Source organism: Equus przewalskii, chromosome 17, assembly GCF_037783145.1.
Source record: "Equus przewalskii isolate Varuska chromosome 17, EquPr2, whole genome shotgun sequence".
Lineage (NCBI taxonomy): Eukaryota > Metazoa > Chordata > Mammalia > Perissodactyla > Equidae > Equus > Equus przewalskii.
In genome coordinates, this window is record NC_091847.1 from 56,647,807 (window position 1) to 56,669,121 (window position 21,315).

General features: G+C 39.8%; 1 protein-coding gene across 12 annotated transcripts in view; it reads right to left on the bottom strand.

The window, feature by feature from the left end:
* Positions 1-21,315, bottom strand: part of CCDC141 (coiled-coil domain containing 141) — a 181,578-nt gene that overhangs the window by 45,447 nt on the left and 114,816 nt on the right. For 7 of the 12 annotated variants that reach the window (XM_070580350.1, XM_070580349.1, XM_070580346.1 and 4 more), the window contains 4 exons: positions 18,138-18,310; positions 5,657-5,816; positions 3,756-3,875; positions 1,869-2,060 (listed from right to left, as the gene is read on the bottom strand). In XM_070580350.1, coding sequence (XP_070436451.1) covers positions 1,869-2,060; positions 3,756-3,875; positions 5,657-5,816; positions 18,138-18,310 — 645 coding nt within the window. The remainder of the gene's footprint in view (positions 1-1,868; positions 2,061-3,755; positions 3,876-5,656; positions 5,817-18,137; positions 18,311-21,315) is intronic. The other 5 variants (XM_070580351.1, XM_070580348.1, XM_070580347.1 and 2 more) reach the window with 1 other exon arrangement.

The following is a 21,315-nucleotide window of genomic DNA, read 5'->3' on the forward strand; positions in this document are numbered from 1 at the left end:
CAAAAGGAAGGAAGCGATGGAAAAAAGCAAATCTGAAGTATTAGAGGATGGTTGCTGGTGCTAGATTCTGCATGAAGAAGGAGCATCCTGATTACAGATTAATGCTGGACACGAGTGGGGACTTTATTGGCAACAGTGGAAGATGAGTGAACACGTTATTAGGTTTGAAAGTCGAAGGAAGTCAAGGCAGTTAGGCTCAATGGCCTTGTGTTTTTCAGTCACGTATGAGGTAAGGTTATAAGCTAAGATTTAGGCTTGGAAACTGGGGTAATATGTTTAGGCACCAACTAGGGAGCATATGGTGGACCCAGCTGAAGCAGAGACTGATACATTCGTAAGAGCGCCAATCAGCACAATTGTATGATTTTCTGCAGAAGCATCTGGAAGCTTGGAAAGAGAAGATGAGTAAACAGTCTTGGATGGATCTAGTATTGGGAATTGGCAGGGTTAGTCAGGTTGGAAGGCAGAGAGTTGAGGGCATGGAGAGTGGAATGGAAATGTGTAACCATGAGCAGGTGAGGAAAGAAGGAAAGCCTGAGAGAGTAGGAGAGTGACAGATTGAGACCACTGCCAAGATTAGAAGGACAGGAGGCTCTGCCAGGCAGGAAATAGATTTAGTGAAAGCTGGGAAGATTGGAAGGACATGAGGTCCTTCTGAGAAAGTTGTTTGCAAAGCTAAGCTTCCAGCCCTAGACAGGCTCTTGGTCCCAGAGGCCAGAGTGAGCCGTGGAAGGAGATGCTGAACTAGAAGCCAAGAAGGTACATTTTTGGCAATGAAGACACAGAAAACAAGCACTTCTTTGTACCTTCTCCACCATTTCAAGTTCTTAATAAAAACGTTCATCAACAGGATAATCCCATCAGTTGTAATACCTCTGCTGAACCATGAGAGTTCAGGGCTACGGATAACTGAAAAAAAGCCAGAAATTACAAAACATGGAGTAAAGATGTGGAAAAGGAGGCAATGGTTTCCTGAGACTCCAGGGTCTGGGCATGGCCTTCCTCTAGAGTGGTGAGAATTCAGAATATTGTACAAGGAGAGCTAACAGAGGAAATGTGTGTAGGCAGGACGGTGGTGGTGGGAGGTAATCGTGAGAGAGTTGGGAAGGTGGGATGAGAAGATGGAATACGAGTGTGCTACCTAACTTTGGCTGGCTTCACCCTTGAGTGGACCCTGCTGGCTCCACCTCCCACTAAATCAGGGCCCCGTCCCTGAAAGGAGAGTGACCTGCATGCACCGAGGTGCACTGGGACCAGAGTTACATGAGGTGGAATCCTAGCACTTTTCTATTACTGACGTCATCTTTAAGAAGCTGGGACCTCTGAGAGATGAAATCCTAGCCTACTAGAGGGAATTTTATGAATTATCTAGTACAAACCAGTCAAAACAATGCCTCAGAAGAAGCTTTCAGAGGAAATTTGTTAGAAGTCTTCAAACAAGACAAATCTGAGACTGGACCCAACAGCCAGTAATTTCCACTTCTGTGTATTTTAAATGAATCACACTAATTACTTAGGTGTTCAAAGAGATTCGTGACATTTTAAAATAGAAAATAACTTATTTTTAAATCATTTTCATCTATGTTTAGGATATTGTAAATATTTGTAGGCTGTAGTAAAAAGTACTCCAACATGACTACTTTGCTTATTTGTGTATATATCTATACAGACAATTTGTAATTTTTTTTAGTAAAAGAAGTTACTTTTTGAGTCCTTGTGCATTGCTTTGGAGAATAAAGGGCCTATAAGTGAGTACATGTGCGGGGGTGAAGGACATGGATTACCCAAGAGGGCTTCTATCCCCATAGGAAGCTGGAAGATGGGCAGAGGCCACCTTGCCAAAGAAGGTCAGCTTATAGGTACCGTACCTCCTCTGATGACTTTAGAAATGTCACATAAGTTTGCAGGAGTTGTGACCTGGAGCCGATCCTTTCACCGAGTATGTTTAATTCTTCCTCTAGCCATTTCACTTTAGAAGAAAGAGATGCTGCTTCATCAGGTTCAAATTCCTTCTTCTTTGTCATAAGTTTTGCAGCTGCTTCTAATTCATGTGATGTCTCCTATGAAAGCAAAGCACAGGAGGTCAGAAGCCAACAGTGGAATCATGAACATTCACATTTCATTACCTTCTGTACATCCATCTATTACGATTATTAATTGAACTCAAACCAAGGCTCTCCTCAATAAAAGAAAGGCACAACTTTCAAAATTTTAAAAAAAGTCATCTTAAAATGAAAACCGTCTCAAATTATTCTTTCTCTCTATCAGCCACACCTCTTATGTAGAGCCTTCTCTTTTCTGCATCACAAATAGAAGAAAGCTTGTTTGGTATGAAAGGTTGTAAAACAAACTGGCAGAAATTTTACTTAGTTTGAATAAAATAATTATACACGAGAATTGCTTTATGAAACTTAACAATAGCTCTAGCAAATTCTTAAACTAATTTTGTTATATAAGAGATGGCAAATTTATAGAAGTCGTTTACTCATTTTTTAACTTATAAAAAATAACATATCAATTATGCAGTCATTTAAATCTCTCTAGAAGGATTTTAAAACAGGTGTAGGGGAAACACTCCATATGAAGTTTAAACAGCCTAAAGAGTCAGGGAATGTGACTTGCTTAGGGTTGCTCTCCTGTGTTTTCTTTTAAGTGCAATTTCTGGCACATGCAATCGAACTACTGACTACATGGAAGAGCAGGTGCTGTAGGCATCACATAGACAGTTGCCACAGAAAGAGCCGTGTAAAATTTCATGTGAGACCAAGCTAGGAATCAAGCAAAAATGAAAAAAAAAAAGCTTCACTCTCATCTGCAGCAAGAAGGGATTGCTTCCCTGCTTGTGTTTAACATGCTTCCCAAGGACTCCATTGAGTGAAGGCAGTTTCAATTTACAAGCGCTGCTTCCAGACAGCACTCTGGGAAGCAGGAAGCAGGGGAGTTTCTTCCTTCTAAAATTTTTTAAATAAGGAAAAAAATTGAATTCAGACATATGGTTTATTTTAAACATTTTAAATAATTAATTAGAAACATCCCATTTAAAAAAATTGGTTTGTCTGTGAGTTTTGGGTGAGGGCGCTGTTTGTGAAGGAGGCCCTTATGGGCTGAGAACCCAGGGGCAGCAGGGCCGGTTACCGCCCACCTGGGCTCCAGGAGAGGGCCTGGCTCACTTTCCGCAACACTTCCTGGGGCAGCCTGGGGCTCAGGGCGGGGTTGGAGCTGCTAGCAGGAATAGTTGAACATAAGTCTCATGTGAAAGGGAGCCAGAGAAGGTGCCAGGGAGATGAGGGGCATTTTCTGTCCCTGGACACTGGGTGTGCCAGCAAGATGGTGTTTTTATTTGCCTCCTGGAATCTTGCTTTAAGGCATGCTTCTTCTGGTAATTTCCTTTTGTAACTTCCTCTAGCAGAAAATCACAAAGAGTCTCAGAGAAGCACTCTCCCTCCCTCCTCTGGCATCCTCAAAGGGGGTTGCCAACATCACCCAGGCAAGGAAAAGGGGCCAAGGGAGTGTTTAATACCAGGCTATAATGCTGAGTTTCAGTGAGCTCAAACGCCCTAATAAATGCACATGTACATATAAATAATTTAGATGCACATACTAGTAGGCCTTGTTAAGTCACTATTTGCCACAATACTAATTTAAAATCGCAACCTTCAAGAGAACCAGGATTCAGTTTTATAGCTATTTAGTATAAAGACAATAAACCATATTTACCAAATCCTAACTGTAATAATAATTCTTATTTTATCTACCTTAGCTTGCATATCTAGTTCCAAATATTTATTCAAAATCTTCTGTAATTCAGAAAGGCTGAAACCAACATCCATTGCATTGGAAAGTATTGGACTGATTTTCTGAATTGACATTTCCACCTTTAGGAATAAAGAACATATTACAATCTTAGTAATATGTATTTGCATATATGCATGCGTATGTGTAGAGAAAATAAATATTACTCTCTATATTCCCATTTTACTTTAAATAGATATATCAATTTTAATCTAAAAATAGTTTTAAGTATTTCAGATTTTATATGTAAGTTAATAATAAATGTAAATTAATAATTTATATGTAAATTAATAACGCTGCTCTTCATAGGAGGCAATACTGCTGACCCACCCACTGAAGGTAAGTGCTTAAAAATACATATTTATTAACAGACATAAATTTTATTAACAGCAGTGAGATAGAAGCAATCATCCATGTCTTCTACGAATTTTATTATCTACGTTACCTAGAAATAATAATGCACTTGATAACACATCAATAGAGATGAATTTATCTGATTAATTCACAATCATCCACTGTAAGTTGAATGGGGCCCAATTTATAGGCACATCACGAAGCAGAGGTCCAAGCCTTGGGTATTAGATCACCTAGGGACTGCTGTATTTAGGGGTGAGGAATCCTAGGGCAGCACCAAACCCTGTCCATGTGATGATAAAACACAGGGACTCGCTTAGGCCATTTAGTTGGTGAATGTAGGGGACTATGATTTGATCTTCAGTACACATGACTCAAAGAATAAAGTGACCTTTAAAGGATTCTATGCCATCCAAGTTACTTCCTTCATCCCCTGGCTCTAACTAGAGTCCATACTTCCCACAGTCAAATTGGCAGTAAGATAAGTAGCAACAGTTGTTTGAGTTCCTACTGTGTTTTCCACCATCACCAAATTAGCTTGAGTCTCAAGCTCTGGGGAATGCGTCACCACAGCTGCCACCATATTTGGAATCTCCCTGGACCCAGGCATCAGACCAAGGCTCAGATTCCCAGGGTTCTGGATCAATAACAGGTGGGGAGGCAATTTAGCTAGAGACATGGTTATTTAATGTCCTGTCCTGTGAAATCTGCCAGTTCTCCTTGTCTAAGTCAGGCATCTAAGTCCATTGTATCAAATGAAAACATCATTGAAATTTCAGACCTAACTTATGCGGCAAGGTTCGTTAGCATTAATGTCATTGAGATATCACTAGTTTTTGCTATATCCCACCTTTAGATAGGTAATTTTTTATTTAGTCAAATAGTAGCTTCCTGGTTTTATTCCTCTTTGAAAATGGGAAATAAAATTCTCCCATACCAAGCTGTTATCCTCACTCTGCAGAGAGAATTCTCATGAGTCTGCTTCTATTCAGAATGACCATGATCGTGTCATTTGCGCCAACCTGGTTCGATAAAGTATGATAATGGCAATTTATTCCTGGACCTCCCAAAACTTATCATTTTGGGTATCTATCTATCTGCAGTCCTCATGTTGTATGGTACCACGTGAGCTGAAACTTGTGCATATTGGAACCATGCATAGAACCATGTAACTCAAGGACACAATCCCAATATGCACATGGTTCAGTTAACACAATTCTGTGGAAAGCAAGGACTGCCTTGGTGTACAGGTGTTCAGGGCTGGGGTGGTTGGTAGGATTGCATATCTAGTTTTGGCAACAGGAGGCAGGGATGGCTGATGATCAATAGTAAATTACAACTCTATTCTGTTCAATTATAAAACCTCATGTGGAGCGTAAGAGAAGCCTAAGGAGACACTCCCCGTCCTCCCACCATGCCAACATGCTGCAGTTGCCATACTATCTATTATCACCAAACAAGAAGCTGCATCTCAATAGTAACTTAGGGAGGACACATTTTATGAAATTACCTTCCTGAGGTGGCCATCCACTGAGGCCGTTAATTGCTGTTTCTTAAGAGCAAATTCCTTGTGCGCCGAACACTGTTCCGTCAGATGATCTACTCGTCGCTGAATGCATCTCATCATCTCGTGAATGCCGGTCCCCTGAGAGCTGAAAGGAACAAGCCAGCTGCCCCCATGTAGAAGCGCCAGGAATAAGGAATATTGGAAAACAGATCTACTCTTTCGTGATAGGAGTGAGTTGAGAAAAGTTATCAAGCTTCAGGCTTTAGGATGATAGAAGTTAAGTAGCTATAGTCCTGGTACAGCAGAGGGCAAAACCAAATCACATTCCTTTGTTTAAGTCAGTCAATCCTGAGGGAAAAGATGAGTTGCGGGTTTTTGTAATCAGGTCTAATCTTCTTTTCTAAAGGTTTACTTTTTAATATTTCTCTGCAATACTTTGAGAACCTATGGCAAAAAGCACAGTATGTCTGCCAAGAGTTTCCTGTGGGTGTTATTTAAAAGCTTCATTTATCTGAAGATGCTCTTTGAATAGAAATGTGGATCAGCCAATTAACAAAACATTTACTGATCCAATAGGGTAAAATATTTATGTAACACTAAGGACTTTGTTCTCGATGATTACGAATGCTTGAGGCTGTATTCATTCAATGAACACCAACTCATCACCAACAATTAGGAATCTAAAACACTTGCTCATAAAAAAGAAACCAAGCCTCACATTGTCATTTTTCACCTGTGTTGGCCTCAAGAGAAAAAGAGAAGGGACATGACAGCTCAAAAAATGAAAATGCCTTTAAAACAATAAATGAACTTAGACTTGGACCCCACTTGCTCTGGTCTAAAGATACATGGGCAAGTTTCCTAACTGTGTCCAACTTAGGCCTACTAGCAATGCAAAACAATGAAAGAACATTGCCCATGGAATGATCGCTTTTTAACTTTTCAACCTTTCTCTGAGACAGAGCCTGTGCTACTATGGAAGAAGTTGAAGTCTTCAATTTCCCATCAGTCATTTCCCTCAAATCCTAATAAAGATTAACATGATAACTCTTAAAATTAATTACCCAGAGTTTAAAAAGATCTTGAAACAAGGTACAGATTTCAGTAATTTTCCCTCAAATAATTAATTTATGACTCTGTAAAAATAAATGTAATTAGTAATGAAAGGAGGGCAAGATCCCAAGTGACTGAGAGTTAAAGTAACTTCACAAGAATGACAATGAAGCTGCTAGAGAGGTGAGGGTTCATCATCACCAGCTTGAGGATCCTGTCAAATGCGCATGGGATTCGAGTATGTCCTCTGGGTACCACTGGAGTCCCAGAGAAGTTTAATTGGGGGGAAAAAATGAAACCACTGTGAGAAATCTTGTTTCTGACACACAATGTTCCACAGATGTTACACTTAAAACAATTAGTTTTGCATTTTAATAACTCAGAGACAGTGAAGCGTATAATCAATAAATCAGGGGACTTTTAAAAATAATTCTTATGATATTTAAATCTGCAAATCCTGTAAAAGCAGTGTATCAGTAATAATAATTGTATTTTGACTAGGTTTAGACTTTGAGACATTATATGCTAAAAAGGCACTTAAAAGCCCAGTTGTCTTATATACTATAGGTTCGAAGTGTTCTGTAGAATATGCAAATCTGGAATTAGAAAGATAAATAAAAAAGAAAAAGTGAAGAAGTGAAAAGAAGGTATAGAGAACAAAGTTTGTGAAAGTAAATGGATAAACATTTTCCAAAAACAATTATTGAGCACTTAGTGTGACAAGGCACCATTTTTAATGTTTTAAGTAGTCTCTTTTCTAATTCTCATAACTACCCTGTGATCTGGGTATAATTGTGATCTCCATTTTGCAGATGAGCCAACTGAGGAGGACAAGGCTCAGTTAATTTGCCTGGGTCACAATTATTAAGTGGCAGAGCCAGGATCTGAACCTGTTCATCTGATCTCAGCGTCCACACTCTTGACACATGACAGTAGGTGGAGGAAATTTGTCCTCTAAAATTTCACTTTCCTTCAGCTGAGTGTTGATGGAAACAGGATTAGTCTGGCCTGCATGCTCTTTTGAAATTGGCTGGCTTGTCCCCATAAGGCAATGACTGTCTGTAGCTTACAAAGTGGCCACTAGAGGGGCACGGCACCCCATTCAAATTCATGTCTTAAAGGTCCCTCCAGCACAGGGAACGGGAAATGGCGAAAACAAAACCAAATCAAGCATTCCTTCCAAAAAATATTGCTCTTTAGCAACTTACAATTTTAATTTAGGTGAATCACAACCAACTGAATAGGATCTCTCTCTCTCTCTCTGTCTTTGGAAGGCTCATTCATTTCCAATTTTTCAAAGAGATTCCGTCTCATTTTATGGTGATTTGTGCCTTAGCATGTGTATCAATTGCACTGTAAATTCTTTAAGGCAAAAGACAACAGTCTATTCACTCGTACATCCTCTGCAGCCCTGAGCATATAGCCTTGTAAGTAGTAGATTAATGCATATTTTCAAATTAAATAAAATACTGTTTGATCAATATTTCAGAGGAGAGAAGACATAGATTTAAGGAACAAGAAGAATGTATGCACAGAGTTATTGCATAAAAACGTCACTCATGACAGTTTTTAATAGTTTTCTAAAGCAATGATGACTTTGCCCTTCGCCCTCCTATAGAAGTTTCAGGCTATCCAAAGACTGCCTAATTTCTTCTTTGGTATGGTTCAGCATTTATAGTTAGGTTGCCTGATGCTTCCCTCCTCTATTAGAAGCCTTAGACAGACAGACTGAATTACCTTGTTCCACTGTCTATTATTGCCTGTCCACTGTGCACCCCACTCTTACCTGTCGCTTAGACCCCATCCTCACTGCGAGAAGTTCTCAATTATCTTGCTTACCCTAGCCAGCTCCTATTTTCCTCTCTCTGGTCCTCAGCCAAATCATCTCTGTCTGATCGGGCATTAATCTCTTCACTCTCCTGATTCCCAGTTGGAATATATCTGTCACACTCCTAAAGCCATGCCACTCCCTCTCCATTCCTTCTTAGTGAAAACCTAATCTGCAGGTCCCAACCAGCCCTAATTCCATCACTTTCAGTTAGAAACTTTAAACACTGATTTCAAACTTTTCCTCTGAACATTCTAAAACATGTATAGCATGCATATTGGCAATTTCCTCGGAGCTTGAAAAGATGGTTTGATCAAAGGAAAAGTATGACCTCACTCTCTGCCAGCAATTCTTACATGAACTGAAAATAAATTAGTAGAATTCCATCAGTCACCCAGGAATGAGTCCTATTACTTCACAGTAATATTAAATAAATGATGGGACAAAAACTGAGGGCGGGTAACAGAAACTTGGTTGATTGACAGGCCATCATTTTGTTCTGATTCTGAAGCCACACTGCTAACGTGCTGCCTGATTGAGTGGGAGACTGGCTACCAGTGGACTAACTTCTAGGTCTAACAACATGTTGCTCTATAATTTGCCTTGGAAATACTGATTGACCTCTGGGCTTTCTCTGTAAGAAGGGATTAGATGGTGCCTGTCTGTAATGTGAGCACGAGGTACATCAGAATACTCCTGAAGTTGACTTTGACTTTTCCAAGCATCACAGATACTCAGAAATGACAGACTGAGAAGCCTTCTTCAGACATTTGTTAGAAACTCCACATGGGAGCGTTTTCTCCCCTATGCATTGAGCCAGTAGAGGAGAAAGATGGGGGAAGGAAAATGAGTGACATTTTTTCCCCAACGAGCAGAGACATACCAACTTCTGGCTCAAAAGTAGACTGTTCCATTTGCTGTATGGAAGCAGTTGCTGTATCTTTGCATCTGTTGCAAATTGGGGCTGGGGGAGGGGAGCAAATCCCAATGTTAATGTGTTCTAATGATTCTTTCCAGAGAATGGCAAGTTCCTTTCAAACCTTTCATAAATTACTATTGGCGGCCCATCTGGATTAAGAGCTGAACCAGATGGTAAGCACTTGACAGCTTACTCTATCTCATCAGAAGGAATCAGCTGATCAGAGTCTTCTTTCTGTCTACGGACAAACCATGCTTTGAAAACGAAAATAAAATCTTAGCTTCAGCTTGCTGCTTCTTTTGACAGGGAGGCAAACAGCGCCCCTTCATGTTTATGATTATTTTGGAGGAAACAATGGCTACTCTCTAGTTTTCATCCTTACTTTGAAAAAGAGCCATTGATATTATAGAAATGAAATGCATGTTTTTGCAATATTTTTTCTGACTTAAGTTATATACATTGAGACTACATCCCCACCAAACAAATATCACACACACACACACACATCTTTTATATACCATAACAATGAAGAAACAAAAAGCAGTAAGTTGGGCTGGAGCTACAGAGCTCCTAGGTTCTGGTCCAGATGCATGCAGAGAGGGCCACAAGTTCCATTCCTATGAGGCCACAGAGACCAAAACATGTCCTACGTAAAGGGTATCATAGCTAGGATTCTACCTGAAATCAGTAACCAGGATGGGTTTTGCCCTCCTTGTGAAGGGAGGTTTAAAAATGCTATAGACAACTGCTGCTGGACCCAGGCATCAGACACAGCAGGGCAGTCAGGAACCATCCCCAGCCTGGTTTTCCGGCTGCATCTCTGAGAGGCACCGTATCCCCATGGGAGCTTGTGCAACCTGATCAAACAACAGAAGACCGAGTCTGGACTGCCGACCCTGTGAGTTCAAGTGAATGTCATTGCAAAGCTGTCAGGAGGAAAGAGCAAAGAGCAGAGAGTGAAGCAAGGAAAAGAAAGATGAAGAAGGCACGTCTCCCGCTCCAGATGAGAGTATCATCTAAAATTTCAGAACACACGAGGAAAATAAATCCTAAGAGAAGATAGGATGTGTAACATCCTAAATTTCAATAATCAAGAAATGAATGCAGTTTATCTGAAAGGAAAATAAGTAGCTCAATCTGAAAATGACTTGAAGATAAATAAGTCTGAGATCATCAGAGAGACAAGGGAAAACATCCCTAAGAACAGAACAAGAAACTCTGAAGCAAAAATAGTCAGAAATAAACCAAAATTGGATGTGAAAAGGAATGAGTTAGAAATCCCAGAAATGAAAACAATATAGTTATAAAAACTAAAAAAAAAATGAGTAAAAACAAAAGGAAAATTAACAAAAGAGAAAATTAGTCTGAAGGATTTACAAGAATGTAACACAAAGAGCTAAAGGAATGACAAATATGAAAGACAGTTCAGAGACAGACTGAGAGGCTCCAGCATCCTTCTACTAGGAGTTATGGGAGAAGAGAAAAGACAGGAAAAAACGCTTTTGATATTGGCGTAGAACATTCCACAATGTGTTTGCCCTTAAACTATTCAAATATTTCTCTATTTCCAGAAATATTCGAGTGGTTTTCAGGTTTGCACTATTATAAACAGCACTGTGATGGGCATTTTATTCATCAATGTGTCTACTCACATCTCGCCCCCTCTCTGTTTTGTGTTCTTTTCTCTCTAAGCCCTCCACTCTGAGAGAACTCTGCCTCAGCCACCCGAGGCACAGATTTCTGCCCCTGGAGTCAGGCTTCCCCCGCAGACTCCCCAGTTCCAGACCTTCTGACTCTGGGATCCTCGTGACTTCACAACACATCATCAGCATCACAAATAAATGAACTCATACTGCAATGAGTGACTCTAGATACTTTACAAGAACATAATCTCATTACTTCTAGATTTAATGGAAAGTGTGAACTTTGGGTGCCTTCCACACTAAGAGTTTCAGAATTATAAAAGTCTTAACAATGTTAACAGGCCCAGATAGCAGTTATGACATTTACTCAACCTCTAAAAAGAACAACTTAATATAGACATGAAAATATTTGGAAAGTGGCTGAGTTAACACTGTCATAAGAACTCAACTTTGTAATTTCCTAAATTTCAGTATCTGACATTTACCATCTAAACACATCATCAAACTTTTTTAAAAAAACAGTTATTTTAAGTTCTTAGATGCTTGGTAGAATTCCTATGAAACACAACCACAGATGACTGTATCAGGCAAAAGAAAGTTCCATTTTTGTTTCTTCAGTTTGTTTTGTTGTAGGGTGGGGATTGTTTTCATTTGTTTTCCACTTAAGACCTTTTAAAATATTTTTACTATGATAGAAGCTTTCCTTTAATGTCATACCAGCTCTTTAACATTTCAAATCAAGTCACCTACTATGTAAATGCTAAGAAACATAAAAGAGGTTTCCTACATGGTTGACCTTGAGGGCTGACCTTAAGGTGATGTCATGGTCTGGCTGAGGAGAGGATGCTGCCACAAGTCAAACAACTAAGGAATGATTCAGAACACCACCGAATGAAAAGTGAAGCCATGAGATAGAGCTGACACATAAAAAAGAATTCAAAAAGTATTGTATGCTAGGTATTGATTCTGTTCATCTTGGTTAGAAGATGTAGATCCTTCACCCACCTTAGATTATCCGATTCAACAATGGTCCTCTCAAGTCTCACTTCTTCACTTGACCTATCCTGATTGCAGGGGCTTGGGATTGTGTCTCCCTTCTCTGAAGAAGTGGGCCACCCACTGTCCCCTTGGCTTTCTCATGCCTAGAGCACTTCCCTTGACATGTCGTTTCCTGACTGGCCATTAGTAAGGTTCTGGAGATTCGGGGCCAGGTTTATATATCTTTGACTGCCCTTGAAGTCCAGTGCTGGTGTGTCATATGAGATACTTATATGTATATTCAGTAATTTTTAAATAAGCTGAAAGAAAGAAAAATTTTCCAGGGAAGGTGAGAGTTGAGTTGAAACCAGAAGGTAGATGGAGTACATTTTAAGCACAATTGAATAAAAAAAAAAATCCATGCTCACTAAGTGGCCAGGCTCCTTGTTCTTAATTAAAGTTGAATGAAAAGAGTAGACAGACAGGGAGCTGGCAACCTAACATAGCGGTTCAGACCTGCATTCCCGTGCTCTACCTCTTCCTACCCTGTGACGGGTAGTAGGGCAGGTTATGAAACATCTCTGTGCCCTAGCTTCCTCATCTGCAAAACAGGGACGATGATAGTGGTGGGACCCATATCACAGGGTGGTTTTGAGGATTAAATTTGCTAATATGTATAAAGCACATAAGTGTTTGCCATTATTGCCAATGAGCATTTGAACATAGTCTAACTTCCACCTAACTCTTTGATCTTGTCTTCTGCCCTTCTCCCCTTGTCACCCTCTTCTCCAGCCACACAATACTTCTTTCTGCTACACCTTTGCCGTTGTTCTGTCAGGTCCACTCATCTCTCAGCTATCTGCATGGTAGCTCCTTCTCCTCAAAGAATTCCTCCCTGGCCACAATGTCTAAAATGGTCCCCTCCCCATAGTAATTCTCTATCCCATTTCACTTTTATATTTTTTTCATATACTCATTGCTGCATAAGAAGGTCTCATTTATTGATTTTTTTGTTGGTTGACTGTTTCTTCCTACCAGAATATAAACAGCAGGAGGTCAGACACTTCCCTTATTGCATTAGATGCTTGGGAATACTTGATTTACGAAAGACACTCAATCATATTTTCGGAATGAACAAATGAATGAACCACATTCTGTCCAAAGTTCATCACCATTCATACTATCAACCAAGGGAAGTAGTGGTAGCCAACACAAATGAAAATCATGGAAAGAGAATGCAAAATCCCAATTAACTCCTGTTTTTATTTCTCGGTAAAACGTGAAAATATAAAGAATTAACAGTAAAAAAGTAATAATGTGTTAGATCAAAACAGACAATACTTAAGGTTATACCAAAGCAAAATATTCAGACCAGATGAGGTTTATAAGCTTAAATTCTCCATAACAAGGTAGAATGAAAACCCGTAGTCTTTTTATACAAGGATAGAAATGGAATCTACACTGGAGCCAGTTTACTTGTAAATCTTAAGTTATTTTTAGCAAACAAGAAAAGGCAAGTGAATACTTCACAGGGAATCCTAGTCTTGTTGGGTGTTTATATGTTTTTAGGTTCTGAATTGGTAGCTACACCGAGAAATAAAAAAGAGGTTCCTTGTTTTTGTCCAATTAGGGAAAACTTCACCCTCACACAAGGTCTCTGACGCAGCACTTCCAATCACCACAGCTTCCTGTGGCTTAATAAATGCAGAATTTTGCTTAGTGGCAGGCCACCTTTGGTCCATCTTTAGACTCAATGCTCAAAGATGATGCCACTCAAGGCCTAGGAAGAGATGAGGGGGCCAGAAGCCAGGAGCTTTCAACTTCGCTATAAGTCTAAGTTCAACCATTATCAGATACTTTTATAGGTAACTTGCATCATAATTAGGTACAAATGAATGCACTAAAATGCTTTTAAAATCAAAGCATTTTAATTCCTTTTTCTTTCTTTCTTTCTTTCAGTTATGTGACAAATATTATACTCTGAAAAGATAATAAACTATTTAACAATGACTCAGAATTATCACCCGATTATAGGGAGGAAATAGAAAGGGGAAGAAACATGTAAATAATCATTATTTATTTTGTGAGGCTGCTCCAATCTCTAAGGTGCTTGATTCCAGGATAGAAAAACAGTGTGAATCTGTTTCCAATAGGGTAGTAATTACAGAAAAATAATGACAAACGTCCCAGATTTACTGGGAAGCTTCATCTCAGATAAATGTGAACTTCTCAAGTCCTTTTTTATTGACTAATAGGAAAAAAAAATTAGATCTCAGGGTCTCTGAAATTCTGTCTTCCCCAGTACTAAATTTTGCCTTTTATTACCTTAAGATAAATGTTTATCTGCCGCCTTTCAAATATAACCTTCCCCAGTTAGTGAAAATGAATATGAATTGGTGCAGCTAACTCTGTTGCAGTCATTTAAAACAACCATGTGACTTCATATTTTGCTTTTAAAGCTCTTTGTATAGAAGGTATAAAAATAAGTGAACCATTTTTTTATTGGGTACTCTCTATGTGCCACGAGTGGTGCTATCTCCTTCGATTAAAACAAAAACCTCTATGAAATATATAGCTCCATTTTACAGATGAAGAGACTGGGGTTCAGAGAAGCTAAGTTTAAAAGTCGTGGCATTGTTTGGGCCCTCAGAATGCATGAAATAAAACTCCTTCGATTCTAAGTCTTAAGTTTCTTATCCATGCCAGTTTTCAAATGTCTGATAATAGGAACCTTAGTGGTTTGTGTCCTAGTTGTGTGGCTGGTATTCAGAAGTCTAGGAAGCCATTGTGATGTTCAATAACATGTAATTTGCCCTGTTGAAATTTATGTTCAATTCCCTTGCCAGCATTCTAAACTCCACCCTCACTCCAGCAGTGGCTGCAACTTGAAATCCTCTTCTTAGGTTCTGTTTCTTTCCTATGATGGTGACCCAGGTCGTTGAACAGGTGAACCATTAGACGAGGAAGGGAAGCAAGTCCCAAATGGAATGCACAGGATTGAGGTCAGTAGCTATGTGTGGCACTAGTTTGCGACTGAGATTCTAATGCATTTCAATTCAGTTTTTAATGGATTTCTATTCTACATCTACCTTCTGAGTCAAAAATGTCTTTTGCCAAGTCACAATTTCACTTTACCTTCAGTTCCTCCTGCAAAATGGAAACAGTATTGATTTGTAAAATATTGTGAAATCTCAGGGCAACCAAGCACCTTGGAACCACTATGAAAGCTCATATATCTAGGATGTTGCAGAAACCATACTGCCAATTGTTTTTTAAATCCAGTTACCTAACTATTAATTCAAGTTTCTTGAAATGGTTCCTAAGTATTGCTGCTTCCATTGAGCCCTAGTCTGCAGCCTGAAGAACAGAACTTACAGACGCTCCTTTGAAAAACAATAAATATGTAAAAATTGACTAGAAAGAGCAAAGAAGGAAAAAAAGAATGAGACTTACTAAGTAAATAAACACGTCAACTGTTACAAGGTAGATGGCCAAACACAGTCACTAAAACCCTGAAAACAGAATGTAAGATAAGATAAAAGCTCTTCTCTTGTATTTAAATATTAAAAATAAAGCATTACTGATTAGAGCAAACAGGATAAAGATCAGCAGTAATAAATTGTGACCAGCTTTGCAACTCCAGGAGTTAAGGATCAAAACTGAATCGGGAACTTCAGTTTCTGGCCAAGAAGCAGGGACTGGATTTACCCTCATGCTTCAATGACTAGAAAAATAGACATCGCATAAGAAACAGTGGTTCTCAGACATTGAACAGCAGGGAGCACAGGACAGGCTCCCTGAGAGAAGGGAAATGAAGGAGGTGAGCCTACGATTGCATCAGTTTACTGCCTGGGAGGTAATTTCCAGACCAAAGTTCAAGGAGGTGAAGCTCAAACAGAGCCCAGAGGTTTTGCTGAGTTGAGGAGGCAGAGATCAGACTTTGGGGAGGCCAACGCACATGGAATTTCTGGGGCAGCGTACCAGAGACAGATCTCCAGAGATCTGGGGAGGGGTCTTTGGCTGCCTCCTGATCTGCTCATGCATGAAAGGAAACTGCCCAAGGCCAGGGAAGGCACCACAAGTAAAGAGTAGCCTGAAAAAAGTAGTATCTGTCTATGCTTTGAGATCCACTTGCTAAACTGACATGGGGCCATTCCCCAATTATAACTGGAGACCTCACCAGTTAGTCATCACATGCTCAGATCAATGCGCAGCATGTAGCCTGAGCCCGGGCACAACAAGTCTAGGCACCCTGCAGCATATCTTCTGCATGGTCCAAGACAAATATGCATTCTGGAAGACTGGACCTTTAGCGGGGGGGTGGGGGGGGGGGTGAGGTGCTCTCGTACCCACACCGTGTGACCATGTGGCCAGGCATGGGCACACTGGGGCTCCTGGAGTGGAGAGGAAACATCATTGCCTGATACATGGCATGGAACTAAAGTAAAGATTAGTAGCTACAATTATTATTGTTGGTTTTTCAGAGGGGACAATCCTTTGCCCTTCTCACTGCCTCCACTTTTTGGCTCCTACTGGAAGACCTTGGATGATGTCTAATCTCGGCTTCACATGGTCGCATAGCAACCATCACATGCTCTGGTTAAATATCTGTCTGTGTTCAGACTGTCTTCTGAAAAGAAAATGTGCTAAACCTAAACATACCAAACCAACACTTGTAAATGCGTCTAAAAGAGAGCAAAATGAAGGTTTAAACAGAAATAAAATAATTTTACCACATTTGACCTATTTCATTGTTCTTCAAATTGAATGTCTGAGTTTCAAAAAGGTTGTGGAGGGGCTGGCCCAGTGGCACAGCGGTTAGGTTGCACATTCCCCTTTGGCGGCCAGGGGTTCACCGGTTCAGATCCCGGGTGCGGACATGGCACTGCTTGGCACGCCATGCTGTGGTAGGTGTCCCACATATAAGGTAGAGGAAGATGGGCATGGATGTGAGCTCAGGGCCAGTCTTCCTCAGCAAAAAGAGGAGGATTGGAAGCAGATGTTAGCTCAGGGCTAATCTCCTTCAAAAAAATAAATAAATAAAAAATAAAAAGGTTGTGGTTATGGAAGATAAAAAACTGGGCTCACCCCATTTGCACCAATCTTCTTGTCTCTCTCTGTCAAAGCACAAGCCATACCTTCATTTCTTCCTAGTCAATAGCTGTCCCACCACCCACTCTATCATCTCCCCTTTGTCTTCCAATCCCTATTCTTTCTCATATGTTCCCACTGCATTCTCTTTTTGTTTCTCAAGGTCCTTCTCTCTCCTCATTCCCATCCAACTCTAAGCTCACACTGATACGCTCACCGAATATGCTCATACAAACAATCCACCCTAGCACACTAGTTAAGAGCATGGGGTCTAGGGTCTGTGCACTTGGATTCAAATTCTGGCTCTGCTACTAACTGGCTGGGTGAACTTTTGCAAGTTACTTAATTTCTCTGTCTCAGTTACTTGTAAAAGGAGAACATTAATAGCATGTGCCTTGTAGGGTTGCTGTGAGGATTAATGCGATAATGCTCCTAAAGCTCTTAGCAAGCACCTGGCACATGGTGAGCTCTCAATTAAAACAAAAAAAGTGAGCTACTATTATCATTATTAATGTCACCTTTTACTTAGGGTTTTGCTTGGGGAGCCACCAAGGTCACAAATGAGAGTTCTGGTGCTTTACTTTTTCCAGAAAGGAAAAAAGGAAAAGGGTAGACAGAAGGCTCATGAATTAAAAGGGAGGAAGAAAGTCCGTGGAGGTGCTGGGATATGAAAAGCACTGAGAACTGAAGCTCTGCTCCTTCTTCTGTCCTTTCTCCCTCCCCTTCTAGAAAACCCATAGAAAGAAGCTCTAGCATCCTGAGGTCCTCAGGCTTAGACTATGGCCTCACTTCTGGATGAGTAATGCTGTATTCAGAATCACTGTTGACCAAAATTCAGCAGATCCCTTTAAGCCATGTTATAATGCAGCAAAACATCAGAAGCAGAAGAAAAATCATGCAACTTATTTTTTAACAGGCTGTGGAAACTGTGACAAAGCTCGTTACACTGAGGAAGAAACAGACTTTACTTACCTGCAGGAGCCTACTTGGCTGATTAAGTCTTGTCCCTTTTGCAAAGCATCAGCTGTGCAGTCTTTAATTTCTCTGTTTAATTCCTCATGCCTCGCTGCCAAGACAGGCAGACTTAAACCCTCTGATTTAAGGAGCTTAAGGTAAGCTTCAACTCTTCCAAGTACATCAAATGCCTGCCAAAGAAAACATACTTTCATTTTCTGCTTTTCTAGTTTAAAATCTACATCAATGTGTACTAGAGATTAAGCCAGCCCGTTCAATTTATTAGTTTGATCATAACCAAAACCAACAATCTTCATCTTAGAAAACAGCTATGTAGTTTTATGGCTCCATTTAGGGAAACCGATCAAAGCTTAGTTCAGCATAGACAAATGTCAACACCGTAAAATTACCAAAATAGTTTACACTGAGAATGTTATCTATAAACCACAGTCATAACGGCACAGAATTTGGAGCCCCAGGTTTATTTTTTGCACATTCTGTACTGTATACAAATAATGAATGAGATATTTTTAAAATATTATGCAGACTCATAATCTGAATATCTGTGATATTCTTAAAGGGAAATTTCCTGACAAATTGCACTTTAAACCTGAAATATTGTAGGGAAATGTTCAAGAAAGTACTAATGTGCTTTTGCCCATTGTCTTTCAGGCATTAGACCTTCTGCCTACTCCATCCAAGGCATCCATCTGTCTACAGAGAAGATTAAAATAGGGTTCTGAAGCAGTGCAAAGACTAAGACCAAGGTAATATTTAGCTTCTGACATGCAAAATGGGATTATGCAGAAAAAACACTGCCTTGCAAACCAAGATATTGTCTTGAGAGAAGATTTTTGAATTCCTTTATTTTCTTCCTTTATTGGCAGATCAACAACCAAGCATGAGGGATTAAGCTTATAGAATTAACATAGAGTAGAGAGGAACTATCCCTCTGGTCATGAAGGCTTAGTGGCATTAAGATGGAGTATATGCTATAAAGGCAGTAAAAAAGGACTGTGGTAATATGAGGAAAAGAGAGAGAGAGCAGACTGCAATAGTCTTCATAGGTTTCCTGATAGCCCATCTCAACTTGGGCCTGGAGAACAGGAGATGAGTTAGGTAAGTTGAAGAAATACTGAACAGCAAGGGAACTCTTGCCGTGTTGCCCTTTGGTGCTGTTGGAAGAAGCCACCTTATAGGATGCTCCATACCAGTCTGGAAAACAGTCCTATTCCAGTAAGCTTGACAGTGCTATAGTCAGCAGGGGCCTTGAAGTTTAGCCTTCCTGGGTTTTTGAGTTGGAAGCCAGCCAGCTTGGCAGGGGCCCACTGGCTGGAGCAGGAAGACCCCACAGAAGACTTATGAGAAATGAGAGCAGATGATCTTGTGAGAGACCCACTAGTACCACTGAGACCTGAGAGAGACCAGAGGAGTAAGGCTGATCTGATGCTGACGGAATAGAGTTTAAGCCAAATGTAGAGACTACAGCCACAGAGCTGTGTGAAAGCATCCATGCCCTTGCACCTGGTGGCCATCTAATGGAGTGTGCTTTGATGGCAGAATTGGAACTGGACAAAATTTGCATATGCAAATAAAATTTCTCAAATACTGTCATAATTACTTTTATATTGGCATTCTGTTCTCTCACCAATGTTCCCATGTCTCCTGAATCTGCTCTTTTTATTTACTTAGAATGTTTAAAACAAAATCATTCCCACATATTTAGTAGATGATAGGAAGTGATAATAATAATTACTACAGTTTGATGAGAACTTACTATGGGCTCCTTCTATATTATGTATTTCACAATTACTTTTCATTCAGTCAACAAATATTTTTGAATGTCTGCTGAGTTCCAGGCACATTGTCCTTAATAGCTCTGGGAGGGAGCAAGAAATTATTCCCATTACACGCCTGGGGAAACTGAGTGTCAGAGAGGTGAAATAAATAGCAGAAAGTGATATTTCTACTAAGTGGCAGACTTGGTATTTACACTCAATTTGTCTGGCTCTGATACTCATAAACTGTCATAAACTCTGGGCCCTGGCGCCATGTGGCAAATGATTGCTATGGGAGGCTTAAGAAAAAAGGGGCATTTCCAAGAAGCCTGTAAATCTTTCGTGGAAAAGATGAGATTTTAAAACTTATTCTTTGTAAATAAGTATTACCTTTCCTTCTTACAGGTGAGAAAAGATATAGAGAAAGTTTGAGCAATTTCTCTTATGCTATATAGGACTATACAAGAAAGATAACTTTATTAAAGAAACTTTGAAGCTGAACAACTCTTCCTTATCTGATCCTTTTTCTTTCCTGTAGTTGGCATCAGAGCCAAAGGCATCAAGATGCTGATATTAGAAAAGATGATTTAAATTACTTTCTCAATCTTTCTTTAACACAGTGGAACACCATTTGGCAATAACTACTGTTTCTGGAATTTTGTTTTATATTTTAAATTTTGATTGCTCACTTTAAAGTGGGGTCTGTTGTTAATCGAGGGTTAGTTTTAAAGTTAGCGCCTAAAGCAAAAATCTGGTGTAGTCAAAACTATCATAAACTCCCTTAAATCGTGCTTAAAGTTTAATATATGTGAACTAGTGCTTACAGTAATACATATTCACAGTTAGGATTGCGAGCCACTGAGCTAAAGAAAGAAAGAAAGGGAAAATCTGTATCTAGATGGCAGGACATTCACTTCTTCTTTCCTTTAAGATAATTCTCAAGTTCCTAGTGTGAATGAGGAAAGGATGGAGAATTCCAAAGTGCTTTTTCTCGCCCACAAATTTAACTCCACTCTGTTTTAATATTAAGCCACTATAACCTTAATACCTATCATGTCTGTTGTTTTGAGAAATAAAGAAGAAAAAAGTATGTAAGTAACTAGAGCATGATGGTGGGTGTGTAGTAAGTACCCAGACAGTATTTTCTGGCTATTACTCTAAATTTTGATTGCTGACACACATCTTTGAAAAGTCACTGAGAAGAGTGTGGCCACCTGCTGCTTGCCATTCATCCCACTTGGGCCTTCCCTCTTGTGGCCCCACTGAACAGCTGCCACTCTCATATGCTTAGGCATTGGTCTCATCTTCACAGGAGGTAGATTCTAAAGTCATGTGTACATTAAATGCATGTGTGAGGTGACTCCACCCTACTCCTGAATGTTGTCATAAAAGTGTTATTTCCTAACAGCATAGAAATA